Source organism: Pieris rapae, chromosome 13 (assembly GCF_905147795.1).
Source record: "Pieris rapae chromosome 13, ilPieRapa1.1, whole genome shotgun sequence".
Classification (NCBI taxonomy): domain Eukaryota; kingdom Metazoa; phylum Arthropoda; class Insecta; order Lepidoptera; family Pieridae; genus Pieris; species Pieris rapae.
The window spans coordinates 5878917-5903704 of record NC_059521.1 but is presented as its reverse complement, the minus strand read 5'-3'; the positions used below and the strand labels follow the sequence as shown (position 1 = coordinate 5903704).

Below are 24788 nucleotides of genomic sequence, written 5' to 3'. Positions count from 1 at the left end.
AAAATATGGTAAATTTTTTGATTTTGCCTTTTTAATATAATTTTACAGTACCTATGCAACAATTATGCTTATTTTAAGTGAATATTTATTAATTTGTTCTTGATGTTTTGTAACAGTAATATTAGTGTACATCTTTCTTTTTATTTGTAAATATTACATTTCATTTAATGACAAAAACTCTGGGTAAAAATCCTTACCTGCAGACTCCAACGCGTAATCTACCAATCCGGTCTTATCTGCATCATAGATCTCGAGCATACTCATCACCAGTTTTTTTATCTCCTCAGAGTGATAACGGCTTGGATCATCACCGCCTCCAGGTGCCGCCACATTTCCTACATACTCCTTAACCTTTTCAACTATGAACGCCATCTGTCGTTTCTCCACCGTCAACAGATACTCCTGAACTAATCTCCTAATATCATCCTCACTCATATCCGGTTTCCACGAATTGATCAATCTCTCATGTATCTGCTGACTGAGTACTTGCATTTCATCCTTTGAAATGTAATTTTTATCGAAGTGCTCCTTCAGTTTACTGGCAATAGCTTCACTATTATCGTCCATACTTAAAATGTGTATCAAATTCTGCTGCAAATTCTTAAACGAATAGTGCTCTATTTGGGCTTCAAAGTTATCAAATTTCGATAGTTTTTCATCGACAAGTTTGAATCGATTATCGACATTTAGGGCCCACGTTTCGAGCGCCGCGACTCGTTTGGTCAAGTCCGCGTCTTGATCGATTATCGGGGGCGCATAAGTGTCTGGTACGTCGTTGTATTTATAATCTGTGATAGAAAAAAAAATTACTATAGTGTCTATACTCTGTCCTTCCCCACATATAAAGGTTTTTAGGTTCAGGGAAGGACAGAGATTGATATTTAACAAAGGAAATGTTATGACTCACCTAAAAGAGCATCCAGCGAGCACTTTGTATAGGTGATAATACCTCTATCCTTCCCTGGTAAGGGGGAATGTGGGAAGGGAAAGGATAACACAATATGCATAATAAAATTTTAATTGAATAACCCAGTTAGTACATTAAATAAATTATAATTACAAATTGCCACACCAGAAATAAATTATTTTAGTATACATAATTTCACATTTGTTATTCTTAAATTTAATTAAGATAACAAAGATATTAGTTCGGATCACTTAACTAGAATCGACAGGTACACGAAGAGCATAGAATATTGAAACAATAAATTGTGACATTTGTACTTAAAGGTAAGAAGCAACAAATAATCATCTTAATATTTAAATTTTGTTTAAGTAAATTAAAGCCAAAAATGAATTTTTAAATAATAATTGTTTAAAAAATCAACAATAGGACTAGATTAAGTATAATTTAGTATACCAATTAATATGGCCACATTTCCTTTTAGGTATATTGTTCCATCATCATTTGTATTATAAATATCGGTGGTAACCATTTTTTGATTGGTTCAAAACAGTCGTCATATGAACATAAGTAAAAAGTAACTGACCGTATATAAGTAGAAAGGAAATAAGGTTTAATATTACAATATATTTGACTATCAAGAAAGGGTTTATAGAACATATAATAATGGATAACTAAAAATACTTTTCCTTCATTCTTAAGATTTACATAACTATTTTAGAGACTGTTAATGACACATTGCAAATAATAGTATAAGCCCGTTCTTAACATTTAATAAAGAACACATAGTGTGTTGTGAAAATAAAGTTACCTCTTAAGATATAAAAATAAATATAATTGTGATTATATGTTATAAAAATACTCTTAATATAAAAATATAAATCATTTGTAATATCCGCGTTCTAAAAGAAAATGCTATATATTTTTCATTTTAATTATAGAAATACCTTTTAAAATACGGATACATACGTATCTAGGCAAAGAATAACTGAATCGAGTAATTCGTATCTAAATCAATTAAGTTTAAATTTAAATCAAATAAGTTTATTAACCTTGCATATTGCCAGTGTAAAATTAAAACATAAATGTCATGGCTCGATCGTAATATGTATGTGGCTAACAATTTCCTGATACTGTGACACACAACTGTGCCATATTGTCTAAACTACGATGTTTGTATATATGCCCATAAATTTGTGACACCTTTTTAAAAACTCCAGTTATAATTTCTCATTTAACCTTCAATAATCATTATCCCTTAATAAAAGGTTTGTTGGTACATTGACCATATCAGTTGATCAATTCTACAATTAGTCGGACATTATTGGTGATGAAATGTGACGGATAAAATAGCATATTAATATTAATTTCAAAATAATCACAATAAAAAATCAATTAATTTTTCTTAAAAATCCCTCTGGCCCAAAACCCATTAAAGCACCCCGCGCCAAAATCTCCGTATCTCTTCCCAGCAGCTCTCCGCAACAACTTGTAAATAATCTGAGGCGTCGCTAATCCTATTCTGTACAACTTCTTTATACACTGTATATTTTTCTGACACATCAATTTGTGCCAAACTGACATTTGGCATTGTCAAGTTGATGTTAGGCAAGACAGGAAGACTTGGCATTGACAGATTTTGGAAAGTTTTCGCTGTGAAGTCCGATAAATCTATATAGAAATCTGAAAAGTTTGGCAGAGCCAGGTGATCCAAGTTCTCGTATGTGTAGTATGCTGAAAGAGATATATTCAGTGAGATTTACATCTCTGCCTTGTCTTAAAGGTCAACGCCCTGATGAATAGGTTTGCTAAAGTAATTATGTATTTTAAACTCGACAATTCTTTTCAATCTTTCCAACCAGAGAAACATGAAACTTACGAATTATTTATCATTTTCATAGGCTTTTATTAACAGTAAAACGAATCTGTACTACAAATTAATGCAATATAGTATATTGCATTATCGACTATTTTTAATACAGTTGCGAAAAAAATTAAGCAATTTAATAAAACTATTTGTTTTTTTCTGTTCTCTCCACAGTTCGTTGCTCGTAGATATGTAGCGACTTTTACGTTTCCGGTATGTTCTCAATTGCAATTGTGCAATTATACTGAGTTCGGGTGGTATTAAAAGATACCACCCGAAATTAATAGATTAGAGTAATTTCGACGATATTTTATTTGAATTAATTAAAATAAAATCATTTTGTTTGTCAATTACATTTTTGGAAAATGGCGCCAACCGTAAAAGAATATGAGCAATTTTTTTTTCTTTTCTTCACCCATTCTGGGTGTCATTTACCTTTTCTTCTATACTAAAAAATATACTTACATCCATATCCAACAGCCGGTAGTAAAAGCAAAAGCGGCCACAGCTTCCATCTCCCACCTTCATGCTTATTATATACAGCTGAACGTTTTTCAGTATGAATTGCTTTACTCGGCGAAATCTATAAAATATTAAGTCATCAGACAGGAAATTTGGTAATTCCTAATCCATAAATTAATACTATTTTTTTGACAGTTAAGCAAATTTAAGAAACTTTCCTAACTCAATTGTGGCTTGTGTGGGTACATGGTATTGGACTATTGGTCTGATACTGTCCACTATTAAAGAATATCGTAATACGCAATGCATGATTATGGGTATTTAAAATAACATTTTTGATTACATTATTTCCGTTCCTTTTTTATACCATGGCCGACCTTAGCCTTTCTAAAAATCCTATGTTACATACATAATTTTTAATATTAAAAATGGAATTTATCACTTTAATAAAGAAATATTATTCGGGTGAAATCGCTAGGAAACTGTTATTGGTATAGTACAAGTAAATTTTCAAAACATCACGATAAAATGAAATTCACATAATTTAAAATAATTTTGATAAATTTTCCCTTAATCAATCTTGCCCCTCTGTGGAGCCTGTAGCCCACGTTGGGAAATACTGCATTAGAGTCACATGGGAAAAAATTAAGCAAGACGCTGGAGAGGCTGGGAGATCTGGAGATTCGTAGTCGGGTATCCCTGTCTAGATTTTTACATCCCAATCAGCATGCCTACAGCTCAGGCAAATCAACGGAATCATCACTCCATAACGTTGTTTCCCGCATAGGCAACTCATTGAAGATAAAGCAGTCAACCCTTGGCGCATTTATTGACATTGAAGGTGCCTTTGACAAAACGAATTTCGCGAGCATTACCAGAGCGCTTGTATCTTGTGGAGTACCAACGACTCTTACAGAGTGGATCAATAATATGTTAAAACAACGAGCTATACAGTTCACCGTAAATACCACTACAAGAGGCATTGTCTGCAGGGGCTGCCCACAGGGTGGCGTCCTTTCGCCGCTCTTGTGGAATCTAGTGGTAAATGAGCTCATTACAGAACTAAATGCTATCAATCTTTACACAGTAGGGTATGCGGATGACATAGCTATCTTAGCATCGGGAAACTTTGAAAGCACCTTATGCGATCTCATGGGAAGAGCTTTCAGAGTAATTGAGAGATGGTGCAATCAGCACGAGCTATCTGTCAATCCATTAAAAACGGAACTAGTGCTATTTACAAACAGGAGAGTTCTCGGACCGCACAAGCTACCGAAACTCTTCAACACTGAACTAAAACTAAAAGAAAGTGTTAAATACTTAGGTGTGATTCTGGACAGTAAACTGCTATGGAACAAACACCTTGAACATAAACTAAACAAAGCAACGATCGCCTTTTATCAATGCAAAAAGATGCTAGGCGTCAAATGGGGCCTATCACCCAGAATCACCCTATGGCTATACACTGCCGTAATAAGGCCAATGCTAGCTTATGGTGCCCTGGTATGGTGGCCGAGAACAGAACTACAAACGACAATAACGAAACTTGGGCGCTTCCAAAGGCTCGCTCTATCGGCTACCTGTGGTTGCATGAAAACAACACCAACTGCAGCAATGGAATTGGCCCTAAAAATTGTACCCCTGGATCTACACATACAGCAGGAGGCAGCATTAGCAGCCATTAGGCTTATGATATTGGATCTATGGGGCAAAAATCACTATAGCGCACACACAGCGATTCTCAACAGGGCAATAGAGTACCAACCTCTAATAGCCGCGCCATGCGATAGGATCGTTAACCAACATATAATAAACAAGAAATACCAGGTCCAAATGGAAGAAGAGAAATGTGATCGATCGATCCTGAATGAGCTTCGAATATATACTGATGGCTCAAAAACAGGGCGTGGCTCCGGCGCTGGCATATTCTCCTTGGATCTCAACATTAACACACACTTATCTCTAGGCACGCACAGCTCGATTTTTCAATGCGAATGTGTCGCCCTGACAGAAGCAGCCAGAGTCGTGCAGCGACTAAGAGTAAAGAACTTTTGCATTAAGTTTGTATCCGACAGTGCGTCTGTGCTGTTGGCACTAGCAAGCAAAACGACAAATAATTTGCTGGTACTAGAATGTCATAATGCACTGGAGGAAATAGCCCTGACTAACAGGGTTACCCTACAGTGGATTAAAGGACATAGTGGATCTCTTGGCAATGATGCTGCCGATGAACTTGCGAGAAGAGGCTCGGACATATTGCCTGATGGCCCGTATCCTCTCCTGCCCTTGCCCTTCTCGCAGGTGCGAGCATGGATTCGCCAAAGATCAGAAGAACTCCAGCAACAACGCTGGTCACGAAGTGAGGACTGTAGGCAATCCAAAATGGCTATGCCGGCAGCTAACCCAAAAATGACAAAACAGCTACTAAACCTTAACAGAACTAGTCTCAGAACAATGATAGGTACAATCACGGGCCATTGTCTCCTCAACAAACATCTTTTTGTCCTAGGCGTGACAGATAGCCCCGTGTGCAGAGGCTGTCTCAGCGCAGAGGAAACAGTCACCCACGTAGTCCTGGAATGCGAGGCTGTGGCTAAACAACGTACAGATATCCTCAAAACAGTGAGGTCGCTCCGAGAAGCCTGCGAAGTGCCCAGGAAGCTTCTGTGCTTCTGGAAGGAGTTAGGCTGGCTTAGTTAGCCAGGACTTCACGCACAACGGACCTGCTAAGAGTCTAAGTGCGGAAAAGGAGTCTCTACATACATACATACATACATGGGAAAAAATTTCTACAGGTCAAAGAAAGTTTAGCCATTGTCCTTATTTTTACTGTAGAATTATAATACGCCGTTGTAAGCTGAAGGCTTGCTATATATACAAGATATTAAAGTTTTTCTGTATGTGCACACAAATGCAATCTCAATTCCACAACTATCATACTACGATGGGACGGATATCTGTCAACACGATATTACATATAATTCCAATTCTTAAGATCCACTTCTATCCTTCCCTGACAAAAATGACATCAGGTTTTTAGTGCTAGAACTCATATGTACACATTCGAGGTGTTCAAACACCGTATAATAATAATTACCGTTTCAGTGACAGTAGTAACAGTCGTGGTGATGACCGAAGTGATGAGAGTGTAAATCCAGTAGAAAGGCGCTGCAACGACGCCTGCAGCTTGTGATAAAACGCCAGCTGAAATTTTAGATTAATTTCACTTTTAAATATACTCTGAAACTATCCAACACTGAATCGAAATAATAAAAAAAAATATGGAAAGCTTTTCTTTTGCGAACTAGCGAACTGTGGACTTCCCTGAGAGATACCTGCAACAATTCAAAACGAGCATACTCCTCGTCTTAGTTATAGTGTTCTTATCTAAAGGTTTACTCATAAAGACTAGAGGTCTAAGCGCATTGACCTTTTAAATATGTAAGTTGGCGCTGGGTAGATACCACTGACCCCATCGTTTAAATCGATACAGTGTAGAATAAACTATTTTTTTTTAAATATATAATAGGGGGGCAAACTGCAGGACGCCCAAAAAGGCAGTCGCCGCAGCCCATAGACACCCATTTTTAGTGGTTGCGTTGCCGGCCTTTTTCGTATACATTTGATAAACAAGGATATTTAATGACACGAGATCAACGACCCATAAATCTTAGGCCAAAAACACTAACGTTGTTTGTTTTTCAAACACTCCAGAATATATAAAAATTAGGATCTAATAATTTAAAATTATAATAAATAAATAAATGTGTTTTATAATTTACATTAATAGTGGCCTCAAAAATGAGCTATAATTTATGAAAATCAATGTAAAATAAGCTGCAATTCTATTTTACCTTATTTTTAATATTTTTTTCTTATTACCTTTAGCGGGCCTCCTGTCAGTATAAGGATATCTGTGGGATGGGCCGACCACTTTCCTATAAGCGTTACGAGTGGTTGTACGGATCGTAGTTAGTATTGTTGCCAATAGTTGAGTAAACCACCATTTACCCTCTCTCGCACCGTAGCCGTTACGAATAAACGGGCTCTCATCGTCAGAACTCTCAACCGTCTGAAATGATAATAATTAATTAAAAACAATATTTAAAAAAATGCTAATTTAACTCCTATACTAATAAATAATAAATCGTTAAATTAAAATTGAGTCAGATAGTCCATATTACAAGGCTTTATTCAACCTACCATAGAACATACACCGGTAACTAGTAATACGTATAAAACCATTTTTGTTCAATTGAAATAATATACAGAATCAGAATATTTATGACTTCGTCAAGGTTTCATGTATATGAAACTCCTCCGACTGCCACTTTTTAATCGCCAAGTTTTTTATTTTACACCATCTTTGTATAGAGTTGCAACCATTACGCTATGTTCTACATGTCATCTTAAGAAATTAATAATAATAAAATATATTAAATCATATTTGTCCTCTATCATCAAGAACCAAATCCAAGAAGACAATTTAAAACCATAATCTAGTAAAAAGGGTATAAGTCTCACCGTGAAACGTTTCCTAGTAGTTGTACTTGTCCAAGTGGACACAAACTTGTCCGGCTCGTCCACTGTATTGGGACCTTGCACCCGGAATTGGGACAGAGAGCGACGAGACATATTCGGGACAGCCACTTGCCCCGGAGCCAGCTCCACGCGGTCGCGAGACATTGGGGAATATGTGTAGTCCGTTTTGGGGTATTTGCTGAAATTCAAATGTTTTATTTGATATTTAAATTTCTTTATCAATCAACCTCGACAGATGGTAATTCACATTGCTTAATGTAGACATAACTAAATACTAATCTTAAATAATTTCCAATAAAATATATAACATAGAAATTTAACATAAGATACATAATTAATACAGAAATAACATAATACATAAAAATATATCTAATGACTAACCTTAAAATTTAATTATTAAAAAATATTATTAAAAGGAGTTCCTTTAGGCAAGGCTCCGAAGATGATGGCAGCGTTCCCCCTTTGAATAGCTAGACTAATTCTTTGTGCGAGGTAGCTGCCAGCTCTTCGTTCTCCTGTGATGTCGACTAACCGTTTTGATATTTAAATTGTCTTGGATTAAGCGACTTCTACATTTCGTATACAAGTTTCCATTAACGTCTTCAAAATCCTATCCTTTTTGATATATCTATTATTTTTTGCATGTTTATTGCTTTATAATAAAAAAATAAAATACGGTTATTTTGGAACATAAGATCATCATGGTATCACTTATTCCACGTCATTAAATTTGAACCTGTTGGCATCCCTACTCTTCGGCAAAGAAGACAGAGGGTATTGGCCGATAGAAAAAGCCGGCGTAAAAAAATCTCGGTACTCTTTTTAAAAAACAGCAAATCATCAAACAATTCTACAATACAGTCAAAACCGTTTTCGTCGACATCGTTTAGAACAACATATCGGTTATATTGACCAACATCAATGGTTCCGGTTGAATTCTTCTGTATTAGGTTCTTAATAAATATGTTATCGGCTATTACGACTATCGGTTTTAACGATTAAATATGAGTAGTCCCTTCAATGTCGTTATAACAGATTTTGACTGTATTTAGCAATTAATACACTCAAATGTCTTTATTTAACCAATCAGAATCTGAGACAGCTGTTAACACATCCGTTCGGTACGAATATTCAATTAAGTTTCGTAATTTTTTATTGTTTTATCTATCTTGTATAAATCTAAATTTACTAGAAATAAAGCTGATATTGAAAACTTAACCTAACTTTTATAACAGTCAAAATATACACAATATTTCTAAGAACAATCACCTACGTAAAGATAGATAGATAATTTGTGTTTATGCACGGAAGTGACAATTCAAAATTTCACATCACACCGTGAGAAACATTAAATATCTACTTGCACAATTATTGTTTCCGAGAGCACAATAAGCGATCAAAGTTACGTTAGGCACGACTCGACATTATTTCACTCGGCATTTCCAACTCCCGATTTAGAACAAGTAAAACAGTTTTGTCACTAAATAAAGATTTCCAATTCGACAAGTCGTTAGTATTATTTTGATGAAAATAATGAAGAATTACTTTGAAATATATACGCATTATGTTTAAATAACTGTGTTCGCTTCATTTATTGAAAAAAATTTAAAACAAATGTCGTTCCACCCAGTATCCCAGCCTATGTCTGCAGCATTCGAGCGGTCAACAAAATTTTAAAATACGACCAAGAGTTTATTATACTATTGGTATAGAATAGTCCATATACTTTTTAAATTTATTTGTTTATCCAGGGTATATATAGTTTATTTAAGGATAATGCCATCCTCATAAGGCTAACACATTATTCTACAATATCTGTTATGTGGGTACTTCTGTATTACAATATTTTTTTAAACATTTCTTGACTGATCATTCTTGTAGGTTAGCAAATAAAAATAATTAACGAAAGTGTCTTGCTACACATTTTATATCTTTTAAGGCAAAATCTTTGTTATAGTGTTGTTTTATTAACTTACACTTATCAGGTAATCACTAAGTTACAAATTTATCGAAATAATAATAGAAATAATTAATTTGTACAAAAGCATTTATCTGCGTACGTCTAACTAATCGGTGCTGGTGAATAATTCCAAATCAATATATTGTGCTTATTATTTATAATAACATTTTAATACCGATAACAATGAAAAAGGAACACATATTTTTTATAGGGCCCTGTTTTCGCTGTTTATTCTCCCTATCTATTAATAAAATCGATATAAATCTTAAGTTTTTGTTTAATTTGAATTAATTTAAATGTTTTCTTTTTTAAATTATTACTTTGACGACCGATAACAAAGGTATTTTTTGTAGTTTAAACTAAATAATTTGAACAAATATTTACCCAAACGTCACAGTCTCCTCAATAACTTCCATATCTAACTCATTAACTATCGCCATTATGCATGAATTTTAACTAAATAGATAGCTTGCTTAAATATTTAACGATTTTATATATTTTCCACTGCCATCGTTCACATCAGCTGTCAAACTAAAATGCGTCTGTAAATTTCTACTCTACCCCCAAAATATTTGATTTCATAAACAATGCATAATATTGCGTGATTACAACAAAGGAATTCTATTTGTGCAAAACAACTCTTGTGGGTCAATTGGTAACGCAAAATGAACAAAAGGGGAAGAAATGAACGTGGCGGGTAAAAATACAAGCGTAATAAACAAACTGTATATTTAGATAAAATAAATCTTGGAGACTTTTTAACCTTAAATGTTGAGAATCGGTTTCTTTCGGATCGAATCATGTTGAAGGGAAAAAACATCGCAGCTAAATAAAATCAGCGATGTCAAATGAACAAGTTTCCATACGCAGTAAGCTTTCACAATATAACCTGCGTATTGTCTGAATATACTTAGCCCCTTGTCACACAGGTTTGACTATAAGTTAGGTATTTAATATAATATATAACCGATAATCATACAATTATTAATTCATAATTCCAATTACATATCGTAAACATAGTTTCAGGATATTGAAAATCTTGTCTAATCTAAAATTTATTCAAAATATATTCTGTAAATGTGTGTTGTGGTCGGTTTAATTGTTACGTATATAAACAAATGATATATTCCGCTTGTATGTATGGAAATTACGGTGACGGATTTATTTTAGAATTCAGATATAAAATAAGGGCAGACCTTTCCTTACCTTAGGAAAAAGCTGGCGATTTTAAAAGTACGTATATATATTAATTTATAAAACAGCGGGCAAACGGGCAAAAGGCTTATCTGATGCACATGGACACTCAATGCCAGAGGGGTCGCGAGGGCGTTAACTGACTTTTACTAATTGGTACGCACTTTTCTTGAAGGACCCGAGTTCAATTGGTTTGGAAATACTAAAGTGTACCCACTAACACATAGTTGTGTTGCAACCACAAACAAATTATGATAAGTTATTAGTCAAATATGTATGATGTGATAATATTTCTCTTATATTTAAGTTAGTTAATAGAACATAGGACAAGCAAGACATTATCCGGGGTGCAAATTTAATAAATAAACGTCTTCAAGGATTTGATTATCGCAAAGTTTAAATAATACTTACTTCCAGTATTCTCCCGCCATTTTATAAAGCCGATACGGTAGATGCTCGTTGTTTGGTTCCTTATCTAAGAGAGCACTAGCGTCGGCCAATGCTTGTTCTGCGAAGGAACTGTCTGTTGAACAGGCACTATAGGTAGGACTTCCAATACGGGATGACCTATGAAATATATAATGATAAACAAAAATTATCCATATTTTCATATATTGAGAATATTGCATATTGAGAACTTAAGAAACCTATATTCTACGTTTATACATTTTCAATTTTATTGATTTCCGTGAATGATATCGAATCGATAAATTCCTATTATTAAGTATGCGTAATGCGTGTCATGTTTTTTGTAGCGAAATTAATGTGATAGAGAATATGTCATTTGAAACACCTCGCCAGATTGTACTCACATAGTAAATTGGAATTATGCCAATAAATTAATACAAGTTTTGGCAAAGGAGCAAATTTATTTTTTAAATGCAACTCGAATGTCAACAATGTAGTCAACCCATTGTTGTGTGAAATAAGATGTTTCTGTCTGATGAAAAACCAGTTTTGGTAGATCCTTGGACTGTTGGCAGCTGCGGTACAAGTATTTGTTGATGGTTGAAGGCAGATGTATGAAATTATATGTTTAGCTATTTTTTTCGAAGGTTGTTCAATTAAAAGGCAAGGCATATTTTGGATAAATATAGATCATAGCAATCAGCTGCTTTATAAATACATTCAAGGGCTACTTCATTGATACGAGTAGACATTTCTACCATGGCATATTTAAGGTAGTTGAGCCCGGATAACCATTGTTACCCATCGAGTTTCCAAGCTCATAAATTCAACTGCTCGATTCCAAACTTTCTTTTGAAAATTAAAAAAAAAAAAAGATTTCCAGATACTGAATGTGCTCCTGCGGCGCCCCGACAACGACGACGGTTCTTAAGACAAACATGCCGACCAAGAATTCATCTATTTTGAAGTATGATCTTTAACACGTGCGTTCTATGCTCACCTGTCATGCGTCAGATTATGCGATATGGGGCTAAGGGTGACGTCAGCGAGTGTTCTGTAGTGACGTGAACTTGAAACAGTCTCATACTGGCTGCTGATTTCGTTCTGTTAACATGACACATATATCAGAATTATACACTGAAATATTATGTTCAGCGGAACATCCAATACACAAATTTAATATCTCAGATTTTTGAGAACTATACATATATAAAAAATACTAAAATAAGCAATAATTTAAGTTTAATTTACATTTCATTCGCCTTAATGATTATTTAAAAAATGATTAAACGTGCTAAAATTCGGGGGAAAAAATTGCGAAGCAAACACTACAGGCTTCGGTGATGTCATTTATAACGGTCAATTTCTTTTTTTTTTTTTTTTTTTTTATTGATAAAGATTGCCAACGCTCGGCACACTGATACATTTGGTAAAAACAAACACAAAATACAATTTTGAATGTGATGAGCAATTAGAGGCAAACATGACATTCATTTAGAGCACATACAAAAATCAATCGTAACAATTTTTAAACAAAACAAACATTACAAAAAAGAAACAATTACAAAAAACTAAACCAAAATCGATTTTAAAGTGTGAGGGGAGCAACTCTGGATATCCAGACCTAACTTGTTTATCAGAATGCTTAATCTGGACACCGGAGAGCTTTGACCAAAACGCGTCCTACGGAAAGGAGGGACAAATGAAATAACGGGATGCCTAGGGGATCGAGAGGGTACATGAATCTTAAATTTAGAAAGAAGGTTCGGACAATCAATCTTATTATTGAATATCTTTGCTGCAAACGATATATCAATAATTTTTCTGCGATTCTCCAATGACATCATATTAAAGTGTGCCAGCCTGGTTTCGTACGTTGGCAACTTTTTTTTCGAGATGCCACTGGAGAAAAGCAGATGCCACAGTAACCTCTTTTGTAATCTCTCGAGTCGTAGCATGTGCGTCGCATAATGCGGCCTCCAAACAACTGAACCATATTCTAGAATGCTCCGCACGAGGCTATTGTATAATAGTATTTTTGATTTGACGCTACGAAATCCTTTCGTATTTCTTATGACAAAACCAAGCATTCTAGAAGCTTTCTTAACTATAAAGTCTTGGTGTTCTGAGAACGTTAGCTTATTGTCATAAATTACCCCCAAGTCACGAATCACTCTTTCCTCTCGAAGTACTACGCTACCTATATGATAGTTGTGAATTAAAATATCCCTTTTTCTTGCAAAACGAATAAAGTGACACTTTCGGACATTTAGCTCCATACCATTAGAGACACACCATGAGGTCACTTCATTCAGATCAGATTGGAGCATCGAGCAATCATCGGAGCTACTGATAACACGGCAAAACTTGAGATCATCTGCGTACATGTACTCCTTAGAATGCTTAAAACAAGTTGTTAAATCATTTACAAATATATTAAATAGTATTGGCCCTAAATGAGAGCCCTGTGGTACACCGGAGGATATTTTATGTATTGTGGAGCTAAAGCCGTTAACAACAACGAAAAATTCGCGATTACTTAAATAAGATTCAATCCATTTAAGAAAACGCGGTGATACGCCATAGCTAGACAGCTTATTTAAAAGTATAGAGTGAGGAACTCGATCGAAAGCCTTGCTGAGGTCTGTATAAATCGTATCAACTTGGAGACCACGATCCAAAGCATCACTTAGAAATTCAGTATACTCAACTAGGTTAGTTGTGGTTGATCTACGTTGCATAAACCCATGTTGTGATAAAGCAATTAACTGTTCAAAGTGTTTATAAAGATAGGGACATACTAGAGACTCAAGTATTTTAGCAAAGGAGGAAAGAATAGAAATGGGTCTATAATTAGCAACTAGCTCTTTTTCCCCCGACTTATAGATAGGTACCACTTTAGCCATTTTCCATTTGTCCGGAAAAACTCCTAAGTTAAGAGATTTATTATAAATTGTAAGTAGAGGTTCCACCAAATACTTAGCACATTTGCGTATAAAAATGGGCGGAATATCGTCTGGGCCAGCGCCCTTATACTCGTCCAAGTGTGTTAGTTTCTTAAGAAGATTTTCATAATTCAAAGCCGGCGGACACAAGTAAAGAGCACTATTATCAAGTTTAGAAAAAAAGGATTTCTGTTCCTCGTTATGCCTAAAATTATTGTTATTACTAGGAGTATATACAGTTTTAAAATGAGTGGAAAATAGTTCGCAGACTCGGTAACCGTCAGAGGCAGAAGTGTATCCATCTGACATAGCCAAGGGGTAAGAACTATTGCCGCAGCGTTTGTTTTTTACATATGACCAAAAATATTTAGGGTTTGCGTCTATTTTATTTTCTATATCGGAGATATACCGCTTATAGTAATCACTGGCCATTTTCTTGCATCTTTTACTAAGTAAAGTCAATTCTAGCCCGTCCCTTGCGTTTTTATATTTTTTATAACGTAGTCTTATTTTATTCTTCTCTTTTAAAGTTCGAATTAAATTTCGATCAAACCATGGGGGATAGCGGTTATTACTAGGTTTGCTTAAAGGAACGTAATTATTGATTATATCTCGTATCTTCAAATAAAAAACATTTACAATCAAGTTTATGTCGTCAATCCCAGCGAAAAGTTTCTCCCAATCACATTTTGTTAGCTCAATAAAGATATTGTCATAGTTAGCTTTACGGAAATTACGCTTAGTCGTGACTATGTTAAAAGGTAATTCAGGATTTCTGGCCAGGGAAATTTCAATATCCAAGGGAGGGTGTAGTTTATCTATAACGCTTAAAACACCACACGAATTGCTCACCTCACACGATGGCAGATTCGTAAGTACAAGGTCTAGAATTCTGTTACAATTATTAAGGATAGAATTATGTTGCTTTAGATTATTAGTGTCTATGAAATCGACAAATGGTTGACATGAAGGAGGGACATAAAATTCACCACTAGAATTGCTCCAGCGTATATCTCTTAAATTGAAGTCACCAACAATACAATGATGTACAGAGTGTTCGAAAATTTTATTGCAATTTGTGGTGAATTTTTTTAACAAAGAATAGTTGACGGGCGGAGGAAAGTAAACTACACAGAAATCAATTTGATGAAGGCAACGTGGCGCCGGCAGTTCCACTCGAACCCAGATTTCTTCTAAATCAGATTCCCAACTAATCATTCTTTTGGATTTAAGTTTCTTTGAGATCGCAATAATGGTGCCACCTCCATCTTTTTTGTGGGAGTTTAAGGTCTCAGACCGATCCCGCCTGTAAACCACATACCGTCCATCAAACAGCTCTGAGCTATATATCGAGCCTTTTAACCATGATTCAGTTAAAATTATAATATCATAAGTGTTACAAAGTAATTGGGTGTAGAAAGAATGCGTTTTAGTCCTTAAACCTCTAGCATTTTGGTAATATATACTTAGATTAAATACACTTGTTATATTCGGTTTTTGGTAGTTACAATCGATTTTGTTTACATTGTGTGGGGTGCCCACTGTTCAACATACATATATATTTATAAAACAAGCTTAGCGTACTTATGATAAGCGACTTAATATGTCTACGCTTTTTACATGGAGGAAGTTTGATTCTGCGTTTTTTCGCATGAAAACACGGCCGTTGCGCACCCATACGTAGCAGTATTTTAGTTCCTTTGCTTTCTGCCTAGCAGCGGCATGTAATACCTTATTTTCAGGCGTTAAGTGCTCCACCACATAGACAGCAGACTTCGCAATACCACCAATGCCCAAGTGACTAGAGTTTAGTTTATTGTCCTTATTCGCTTTGTTGAACTTTATGGAAGCCGCGATAAACTCGTCGCGTAGACGCGGGCTACTAAACTTAGCCAGAATGGAGCGAGGACGATTAGATTTGCTGTCTAGTTTAGCGACTCTGGAGCAGTAGTGGATATCTTGTTCATTGACAGGGCACTCGATGACATTCCCAACTTGCTGGATAATTTTGGTTAGGTTTTCACCTCTGTGTTCCGGGACACATTGAATTTCTATATTTGCTGCGCGGGAAAGTTGATCAAATTGGGCAAGTTTCGCAGTCAGCGTCATGTTCTCAGCTCGCAGGGATTCATTATCCCTTCTGAACTCTTGCAACATATTATTAGCCTGTGAAGCGCATTCGGACTTAATTTTTTCTAACGTGTTGGTCGTGTTGGTTCTTGTTTGAACTGCGCTCTTGCATGACGATGACTCATTTAATAAAACGGGTGTCCATTATTTAGTAAGACATGTCTGTAGTACGCTACGTTGGAATAGCTTAAAATTACTATTAGGTACTTAGGTCGAATCGTAAAATATTTACATGAATTTATTTCAAAATCGATTTTTATATTAATTTATCTGTATTGTATTTTATCATAACTTTTACACATTTAAAGAAAAACACTTTTTTAACGGATTGAAGTTATGTATTATTGTAAACTTATAATTTTTTAACCATAATTTTAAATTTAACCGACTTTTATAAAATTATCTTTAAAGTAATTAAAAAAGTGTTTTTCTTTAATTTATCTGATAAAGCAATACTTGGTGTTGAATGTTAACGATTTTTCAGTCCGTTTGACAATTCCACCTTAAAAGAAGAAAACAAAGCAAGAGGATGTGAGGAAGTATTTGTAGAGGCGGGAAGACTATGATTTTGTTTAAGCATTAATTTGAAATAGTATCATTTGTTGTTTCAAATGTAAATTTTCAGTTTTTTTATGTATTTTTGTTTATTAATGTACTTACTGGTTTTCTGTTTCCTATATAATATATTTCTGTTTATATTAGTAATCTGTTTTGGATGTGTAAGTGTATTGTATTGTGTAAGTGTTTTGTTTTATATTATTTTTAGCTGTAAGATTACTAATAAATAATAATTAAATGAAGACAATTTTTAGTATAAACCAAGCTAATAAAAAATCCAAATACATATATATAATCTCTGGTTCAAAAGACCCAGCATAATGGTAGCGATTAAGGATGTGTATTAATAGATTAAAAGAGGAAGTTAATTACGTTCAAGTGTTGAATGCAATGTATAACTCAGTATTAAATGTTTGTTTCCAATCATACACATATATATTACATACAATACATTTTTTTCTAATATATAATTTAAAAACAAATTATGTATATAACCATATGTTTGTATTTACGGAATATCAAGAATACAAGCTACAGACGAATATTTTGCCTTGGTCTATAAAGATAAAAAAAACCATGAGATCTTTCGTGTTAATTGAGTTAGTCTAAACGTTTGTTAATCTTTACCGTAGATTACCCACTCAGAAATGTCAAGTATACGTTTATAGTAATTCATTCATTGACAAAGTTGGCATTATTGATTATATGCAAGAAGGATTTAATCCAATAAAAATAAATAATCTAATAAAGTTCTATCGTTGGGCGTTATACAATTTACTTCACAGGGAAGGTCATCTTCTGTATATCTTAATCCAAAATAATGCCTTTTATTTCACCGGATTCCCAGGGACCCCGTTACATGCCACATCAACTATCAAAAGTCTCCATTGTTCATATAACTTATTCAACTAATTACAATACATTAATTGTGAAAAATTTCCATCGCCCGTTAGTGAAGTATATAGAAAAATTGCATTCGCTTCTACACAGCATTTTATAATAAAAATATCATAAAACTATGTAATTTTGAATGCAATATTTGTTACGAAATCTTTTGAGATACAAGTAGAATACACAATAACAATAAATTGTGGTCCATTCGATACTTTAACCACAGGCATGGCTGTAGATTCAAGTCACACTGTGATCTATGCTAACCTTTCTAAACCAGAGTGCAACGATCTTGTTCAACATTATAACTAATATTATGTAAATGCCTTGCTTGATTTATATCACTGTGACTATTTACGTTTTTCAAGTATTTCATCATTGAAATTCTATTAGTTTAATATTAATCAAAGAGTACATTTTTTATGGTAATAATAATTAGTAATATGCACGCAAAGTAATTTTTTAAATATAAATTTGAAATTGGAATGTCTTTTGAGTAATACAAAATGTGCTTATATGAGTATTATCAGCAATTGTTCAGAATGAGTAAAGGGTTATTTACTGAAGGTATAAGTAGTAAATATTAAAATTAAAAGTACTAAAGTTAATTATCTAATCTTCAGCTAAAGCTGCATTGAGCTACATATTTATCCTCTACATAAATAAATATATGGCTACTATAATCGTATAACTTTGACATGTCTGTAATTATAATAATTAATTCATAACAGATAATGAACAAGTCTCAGTGCGGCTATTTATCTACTGTGTTGTGACTACAAAAAAACTATAACAATTTAATACATAGTCTAACAGTCACCTTTAAAGAATGCACGAACATATTCAACCTAATTTCAATGGTCATAATTTCTACTAAATGTATTTAATTACACAAACAAGTCCCACCCAATTCATAGGAATCACTAATGCTATACAAAACCGACCTTGTACCGAAACATATCGACTAAAGCGTGCGCTTTCCTTCACTCATCACTATAGCAACTGACGTACCTTTGATCCTTCAAGTAAAAATAAAACTGGGTCAAGATTCGTACAGTTTGGTAATGATCAAAAATTCACTATAAAACTGCGACTTTACTCAACTGTTGCTTAGAAATAATGTCCATATGCGGCCGAGTGATTTAAAAATAACCAGAGCGGGAGATCGAAGCTATATTCGGTCTTTTCCTGCACATATTTTCCTGCCTGCTATACGAAAATTAACGAGTGTTATTATATTAATTACTTAGTATGGCGGTTTTCTTCCCCTGCTCTACTTATTCTACTATAAATTTAAAAAAAATCACCTGGAAATCAGGACCTGCTTTAAACAACTGAGCATCAAACAAAAAAGAAAACTTAAGTCACACTCACACGTCAAATGCATTATTATAAGAACGTATTTTAAAAACGTACCTTGACCTAATCTAGTTTACACTAGTTTTGACATATTTTAAAAAATATTTCCCGAATTTTGAATAGTTTAAAATAATGTAATTGTATATATAAAACGAACGTCTTTGACAGTTTAAAATGTGATATATTGTATACACCAATAGATAAGAGCATAATTGATTACAATTCCAATATCCGTTGAAACCGAGTAATTTAAATTCGAACAAAGGTGATTGGAGGCCACATAGTTGAAAACATTATTTTATAACAATACTTTTTACATTTGAAATAACAGGTGACAATCGAAAATGTCTACTGCAGATAGGAAATAAAATTACAGCTGCCTATAATATTGCTCTGAAAGCGTTTGAATCCCTTAAGTACGCCCGATTTCTTGACCACATGGTTAGTTTAGATTAACTATGAAATAACATACGAATGCGATATGGACTTAAATAGGTAACTTATAAGGGTCACTTTCATTTAATAGGGTATTTAAGTAAGCAAATCAGTTAGTGGGCGTCTGTTAGATTCAATATCTGAATTGATATTTATGGTAGTATAACTGATATGGAATTGTTTGATTTTACTTTACATAACGTGAAGTGAAAGCTTTTTCAAACTTAAATGATGGTTTATGTTACAACAATATTAATCATGGTTAGATGAATGGATTGTCGTTCTATAGAATATTTGAAGATAACAGATACGTTTTCTTATAAATTACGTAATTTTTATGTTTAAACGTCGTTTATAATTTTGATATTTTTTAAATATTAAGAAATTATTTGATTCGACAAATAGCTGAGATAACTGTCTATAACTTGTAACAAACAATAGAAAAAACATACTTTTTCATTCGAAAACTAAAGCCTGCGAACACATATTTCAATCCTTAGGAAATTTCATTGAGTGTAATTAATATTCTACTCAGTCCAGCTTGTCTATGAGAACCGTAACAAAACCGTTCTGTACATATACATTAGCTTAGTTACACAACAATCGCTAAATACCGACCGTAATACGTAAATATTTATCGAGACTTTGAACCCTAGATTTTGATGATTCGTACCCAAATCGGGCCTAGGCCAGAAACATTTCAGCGTCTATTTCATTGATCATGTCTTATTGGATTAAGTTAGATACGTCGTTGACTTTTGGTCTGACACATCCCGGTTTGCTTACAATGTTTTTCTTGACGAACATGTGTTAATAGTTTAAAACCTAGTTAGCTTACGAAGCACGCCAACAGGTAAATTATAGTATTAACAACTCAATGAATTGACATCTACCACTTATAAGGACATCGGAGAATAATATGCAGTTTTATTGACATTAACCTTGAATTTTGAATAGTATATCAAGTTACCAGTTGCTATTAAAGCACCTGCTTGTTTAAGTTTTGTATTGTTACATTTTCGCTGAGTAAATGACCTAGTAACGTTTTTAATACGACTAGACAGTGTCAAGTCACATAAAGACTTAATTTCTTGAAGAATATGAGAAGTCATAATAAATAAGTATTTATTTTATTTATTTACACTTCGTTACCATAATATACTTATAAAAAAAATAAGCAGGTTACAGGCAGCTACAGGCGGCCTTATCGCTAACAAAGGATTTCTTTCAGGCAACCCTAATAATGGGAGAATAAAAAAGGAGTATTATGAATTTGGTGAAAATATTTTTTGTTAAAGTGACAAAAGTATAATAATAAAAAATAAAAAAAAAATACGTTTATTTTGGAACATAAGATCTTCTAGGTATCACTTATTCCACGTCAATCAATTCGAACTTGTAGGCATCCCTACACATCGGCAAAGACAGAGGGTGTAGGCCGAGAGAAAAAGCCGGCGTAAAAAACTCTCGGTACTCTTTTAAAAAAGCAAATCATAAAACAATATTTAAAACAAATATATCAAATTAATTAGAGGCAGCCTGCCCAGCACTAGTCCCAGGCCCTTTTATCAACTAGATAATCAATAACTTTATAGTAAGCCTTTTTACACAGCTTTTCTTTAATACATTTCTTAAATTTATTAAAAGGCAGAGATAAAAGAGCCTCTGGGATTTTATTAAAGAAGAGTATCCCTTTCCCCAAAAAAGAATTACTAACTTTACATAGGCTAGTACGGGGAAATTGCAGCCTGCGTTTGTTCCGAGTATTGACATTGTGCGTATGTTCTAATCTAGTATATTTATCACTATTTTTGTATACAAACATAATATTTTCATAAATATATTGCGAGGGAAAGGTAAGTATATTAATTTCCTTGAATTTATCTCTGAGAGATTCCCTACATTTTAAATTATAGATTGCACGAATCACTAAAATCACGAAATACTAATGTAATAAGATTATGCGGTATTGTCTTCAGTGGGCAACTACTACTAAGAAATCTTTCATCAAACATTTTAGCAAAATAATTTTGTTAGTCTAAGGTATCAATCAAAATTGTTTCATATAGCATAATGACAAATCCATTCTTATATTAAATTTGTGTACTATTAAGTTATGGAGTCCCTGAACTGAGTAGTGTCTATCAACATAGCTCAGTTCAGTATATCAGATACAAGTCTTGGTCTTGGCTCATTCAAAGCTCTTACTCAAGGGTTTTTAAAAATTATTGGCAGCATTTCCTTAGTTTGGTTAATTGCTATAAATAAATTCATTTACCTGATAAATTTCCTTTTTATCGGCCTTAAGTCTATCCAGACTCTCTTCAGAAGAATAGTCTGATGTTTTGACAAGTTTTTCTGTTTTAGTAGACTGCCTTGTGCGATGGGCTGGTGCGCTTTCATCGTGTTCTAGCACTGTTTCTATGCTGCCTTTTTTTGATGGGGGCTGTAGCTGCCTATAAACAATTACTTGGATAAAATGCTATGTTCAGACGGCTGGTTGCAAAACTGATGTTTGTATGATATAAATTAATATTATTAGCTAGTATTTATCATCATCAAAACAATAAAGAAAAGAAACACAACTATTCAGAGCAGTTTAGTTAATAATTTAGAAAAGTTATATAGTGTATAGAAAAATACAAACACATTTGTAATGTGTTTGTAGCAGAGAAGACAAAAGTAAATTATTTAGTACACAATTTGTTATAATATGCATTGCATGCATATATACTATTACTCCTGCTATGATGTACATATATAAGTATGGGAAATAACAATCATAGGACATAAATGTCTAGAAGTTAGTAACATTTCTCCTAAATAGTTTTATCAAATAATGATCAAACCTGGAAATTTATAACAACATGAAGAGGCATTTAATTAAAATGTAAATGCAAATGCTATATGCAAAATGGCAATGAAAGTATAATTAGCTTTGATAACAGCTTATCAGCAACAAATTAACCTGCTGACTAACAACACCTCTTTAAATATTATATATTAAGGCCAACTCAACAAAACAAAATTTGCATTTAAAACAATGATTAAACTTCAGAGTAATCTCTCTATGTAGCATTATTTGATATAGAGTAAATCTTTGTGAATTTACTTAACTTTGCAAAGCATATAGAGCTGACACTGTATTTAACTTCCATAATATATTTTAAAATAATTTCTAACCAACTCAATTTACAGATAAATAGTATATTATTGTCATGGATAACCTACCACATTCCATGTTAAAAATTATGGTACATGTATGTTTATTCTGAAACATTAATTCAATTCAAATCCCGCTTTAATAACAAGTTATCTACTAAAAGTGTAGATTAATTTAAAATTTTATCAATAATGATAACACTAATAAATTCCAACTCTTAGAATAAGAAATTTCAGCCATTTAGTTGTTGTTTTAATCTTCTAGATAAACAAATCTTTAAGAGATAGTCACCAATTTACAAGTATTACACCATGGATGGCCTTACATTGGCCTTCAATGTTCATGACATCACTGTAGTAAATAACCTTACGAAATTTTAACATATGCTGTAGATTTTTAACTATTTTAGTAATGCTGTCATCATCAAGTATTAACAAAAGGGGTTAAGCAACAAGTTTTTAACTACCATGGATAGGTTCTACAACTAAAGTGTTGATATGAATTGATGTAAAGAAATATATATATATATCTATGATAGAAATATAAGTTTATGTGAATATGACTATATGATGAACAATTCCAAACACAGATTATTGATATAAGTCATACATGTTGATTGCAATTGATCTCCTTATCAGTTGAGGAAATGTATTTGTTTATTTTTTTATACAACAAGTATAACATATCAAAAGTATAAAATATTAAACATACTATAGAAGTATTTTAATAGTAGATTAACCATAAGCTTTAACAGAGGTAGTGAAAATAAAATATAAGTTATAATTACTTGATAGGTGTGCTTCTTTTAATAGGCGTTCTGCGCCCTGTTTTTATATGTGTATGCTCCTCACTTTCTACGCAGTTTTCCCGATCACAGCTCGATCTTAGGAAGGGTGTTTTAGACCGGGACCTTGACCGCAATTCACTAACGGTCGGATTCTCCATTATTAGACCACTGGTTTAAAATCACTATAAACGTAAGTTATCACTTCAACATATTTATTATGAGAAAGCTTGAATTTTACTGGAGCATTTATTTATGCACTAGAACATTTATATATGTTATTACACAAGGAGATCTATTTCGGTAGCTTTAAGTAATGCCGCCAAAACATAACACATTACTAGTTACAGTATAACTTTTTCATAAATAATATTACATAATTCTTATGTACATATATTATAATATTAAAACATCTAATTGTTATAATTAAAGTATTTTGCTATTTGTCAAATAGTTTTCAAACAAAATATACACAAAACACAAGCCAACTGACGGCCGCGCATGTATGACGGAAATAATAATTTCGCAATTGTAATGGAAATGACGACGCATGAAACGGGTTTTACAATATTGTTGCCACTTGCCAGGTCAATATTCTAAATGTAATTACGATTTCTGTAATTACTAATAATATATATTATATTCGCTTATTGTGAAAACGTTAAATAAGTTTACTTAGCTCTATTTTTTGGACAATACTTAGTTTGTTAGTCAAGTAAATTACGAACAGACCTTATTTTAAAGAATAAAGCTTAGTGAATCTTTGTTTTATTCCGGAAATTGGGAAGCCATAAACAATTGCTTTAGTTTCTAGATTAAAATCTTCATACAGAAAAACAAGAATCTAAAAAAATATTTTTTTTGAATTCCGATAGTTGTGTGTTACAATTGATTTTCATTCACCTTAAATGATAATAATTGTTGTTTATATTATAAGTGGAAATTGGTTAACGAGTAACTTGCAACACTTCTGCTAAGACCAGAGACTACAAGCACGAATTAATAGGTATTTAATAATCGATCCGATTTTCTAGATCGTAATGTATCGTAAAGCTTAAGTCTCGATCCGCAATGATTCGTTATTGTAAATTCAAAATTTAAGACTAAATAAGAAAAAATTGCAACTAAAATTAAACTAACCTACCTAAATCTATTTTAAAGCAAAAAACGTAGAAGTATTTAAAAA

The 24788-nt window shown here is 33.2% G+C and overlaps 1 protein-coding gene across 2 annotated transcripts in view; it reads right to left on the bottom strand.

The window, feature by feature from the left end:
- Window positions 1-24136, bottom strand: part of LOC110993544 (SUN domain-containing protein 1) — a 28008-nt gene extending 3872 nt beyond the window's left edge. The window contains exons 1-9 of one of the 2 annotated variants that reach the window (XM_045630814.1): window positions 23606-24136; window positions 21934-22111; window positions 12338-12441; window positions 11341-11496; window positions 7758-7953; window positions 7116-7305; window positions 6331-6437; window positions 3237-3354; window positions 198-788 (exon numbers count right to left, since the gene is read on the bottom strand). In XM_045630814.1, coding sequence (XP_045486770.1) covers window positions 198-788; window positions 3237-3354; window positions 6331-6437; window positions 7116-7305; window positions 7758-7953; window positions 11341-11496; window positions 12338-12441; window positions 21934-22111; window positions 23606-23763 — 1798 coding nt within the window. In that variant the 5' untranslated portion in view covers window positions 23764-24136. Of the gene's footprint in view, window positions 1-197; window positions 789-3236; window positions 3355-6330; window positions 6438-7115; window positions 7306-7757; window positions 7954-10119; window positions 10275-11340; window positions 11497-12337; window positions 12442-21933; window positions 22112-23605 lie in introns of those variants that run through there. The other variant, XM_045630815.1, reaches the window with a different exon arrangement.
- Between the last annotated feature and the right edge of the window lie 652 nt (window positions 24137-24788).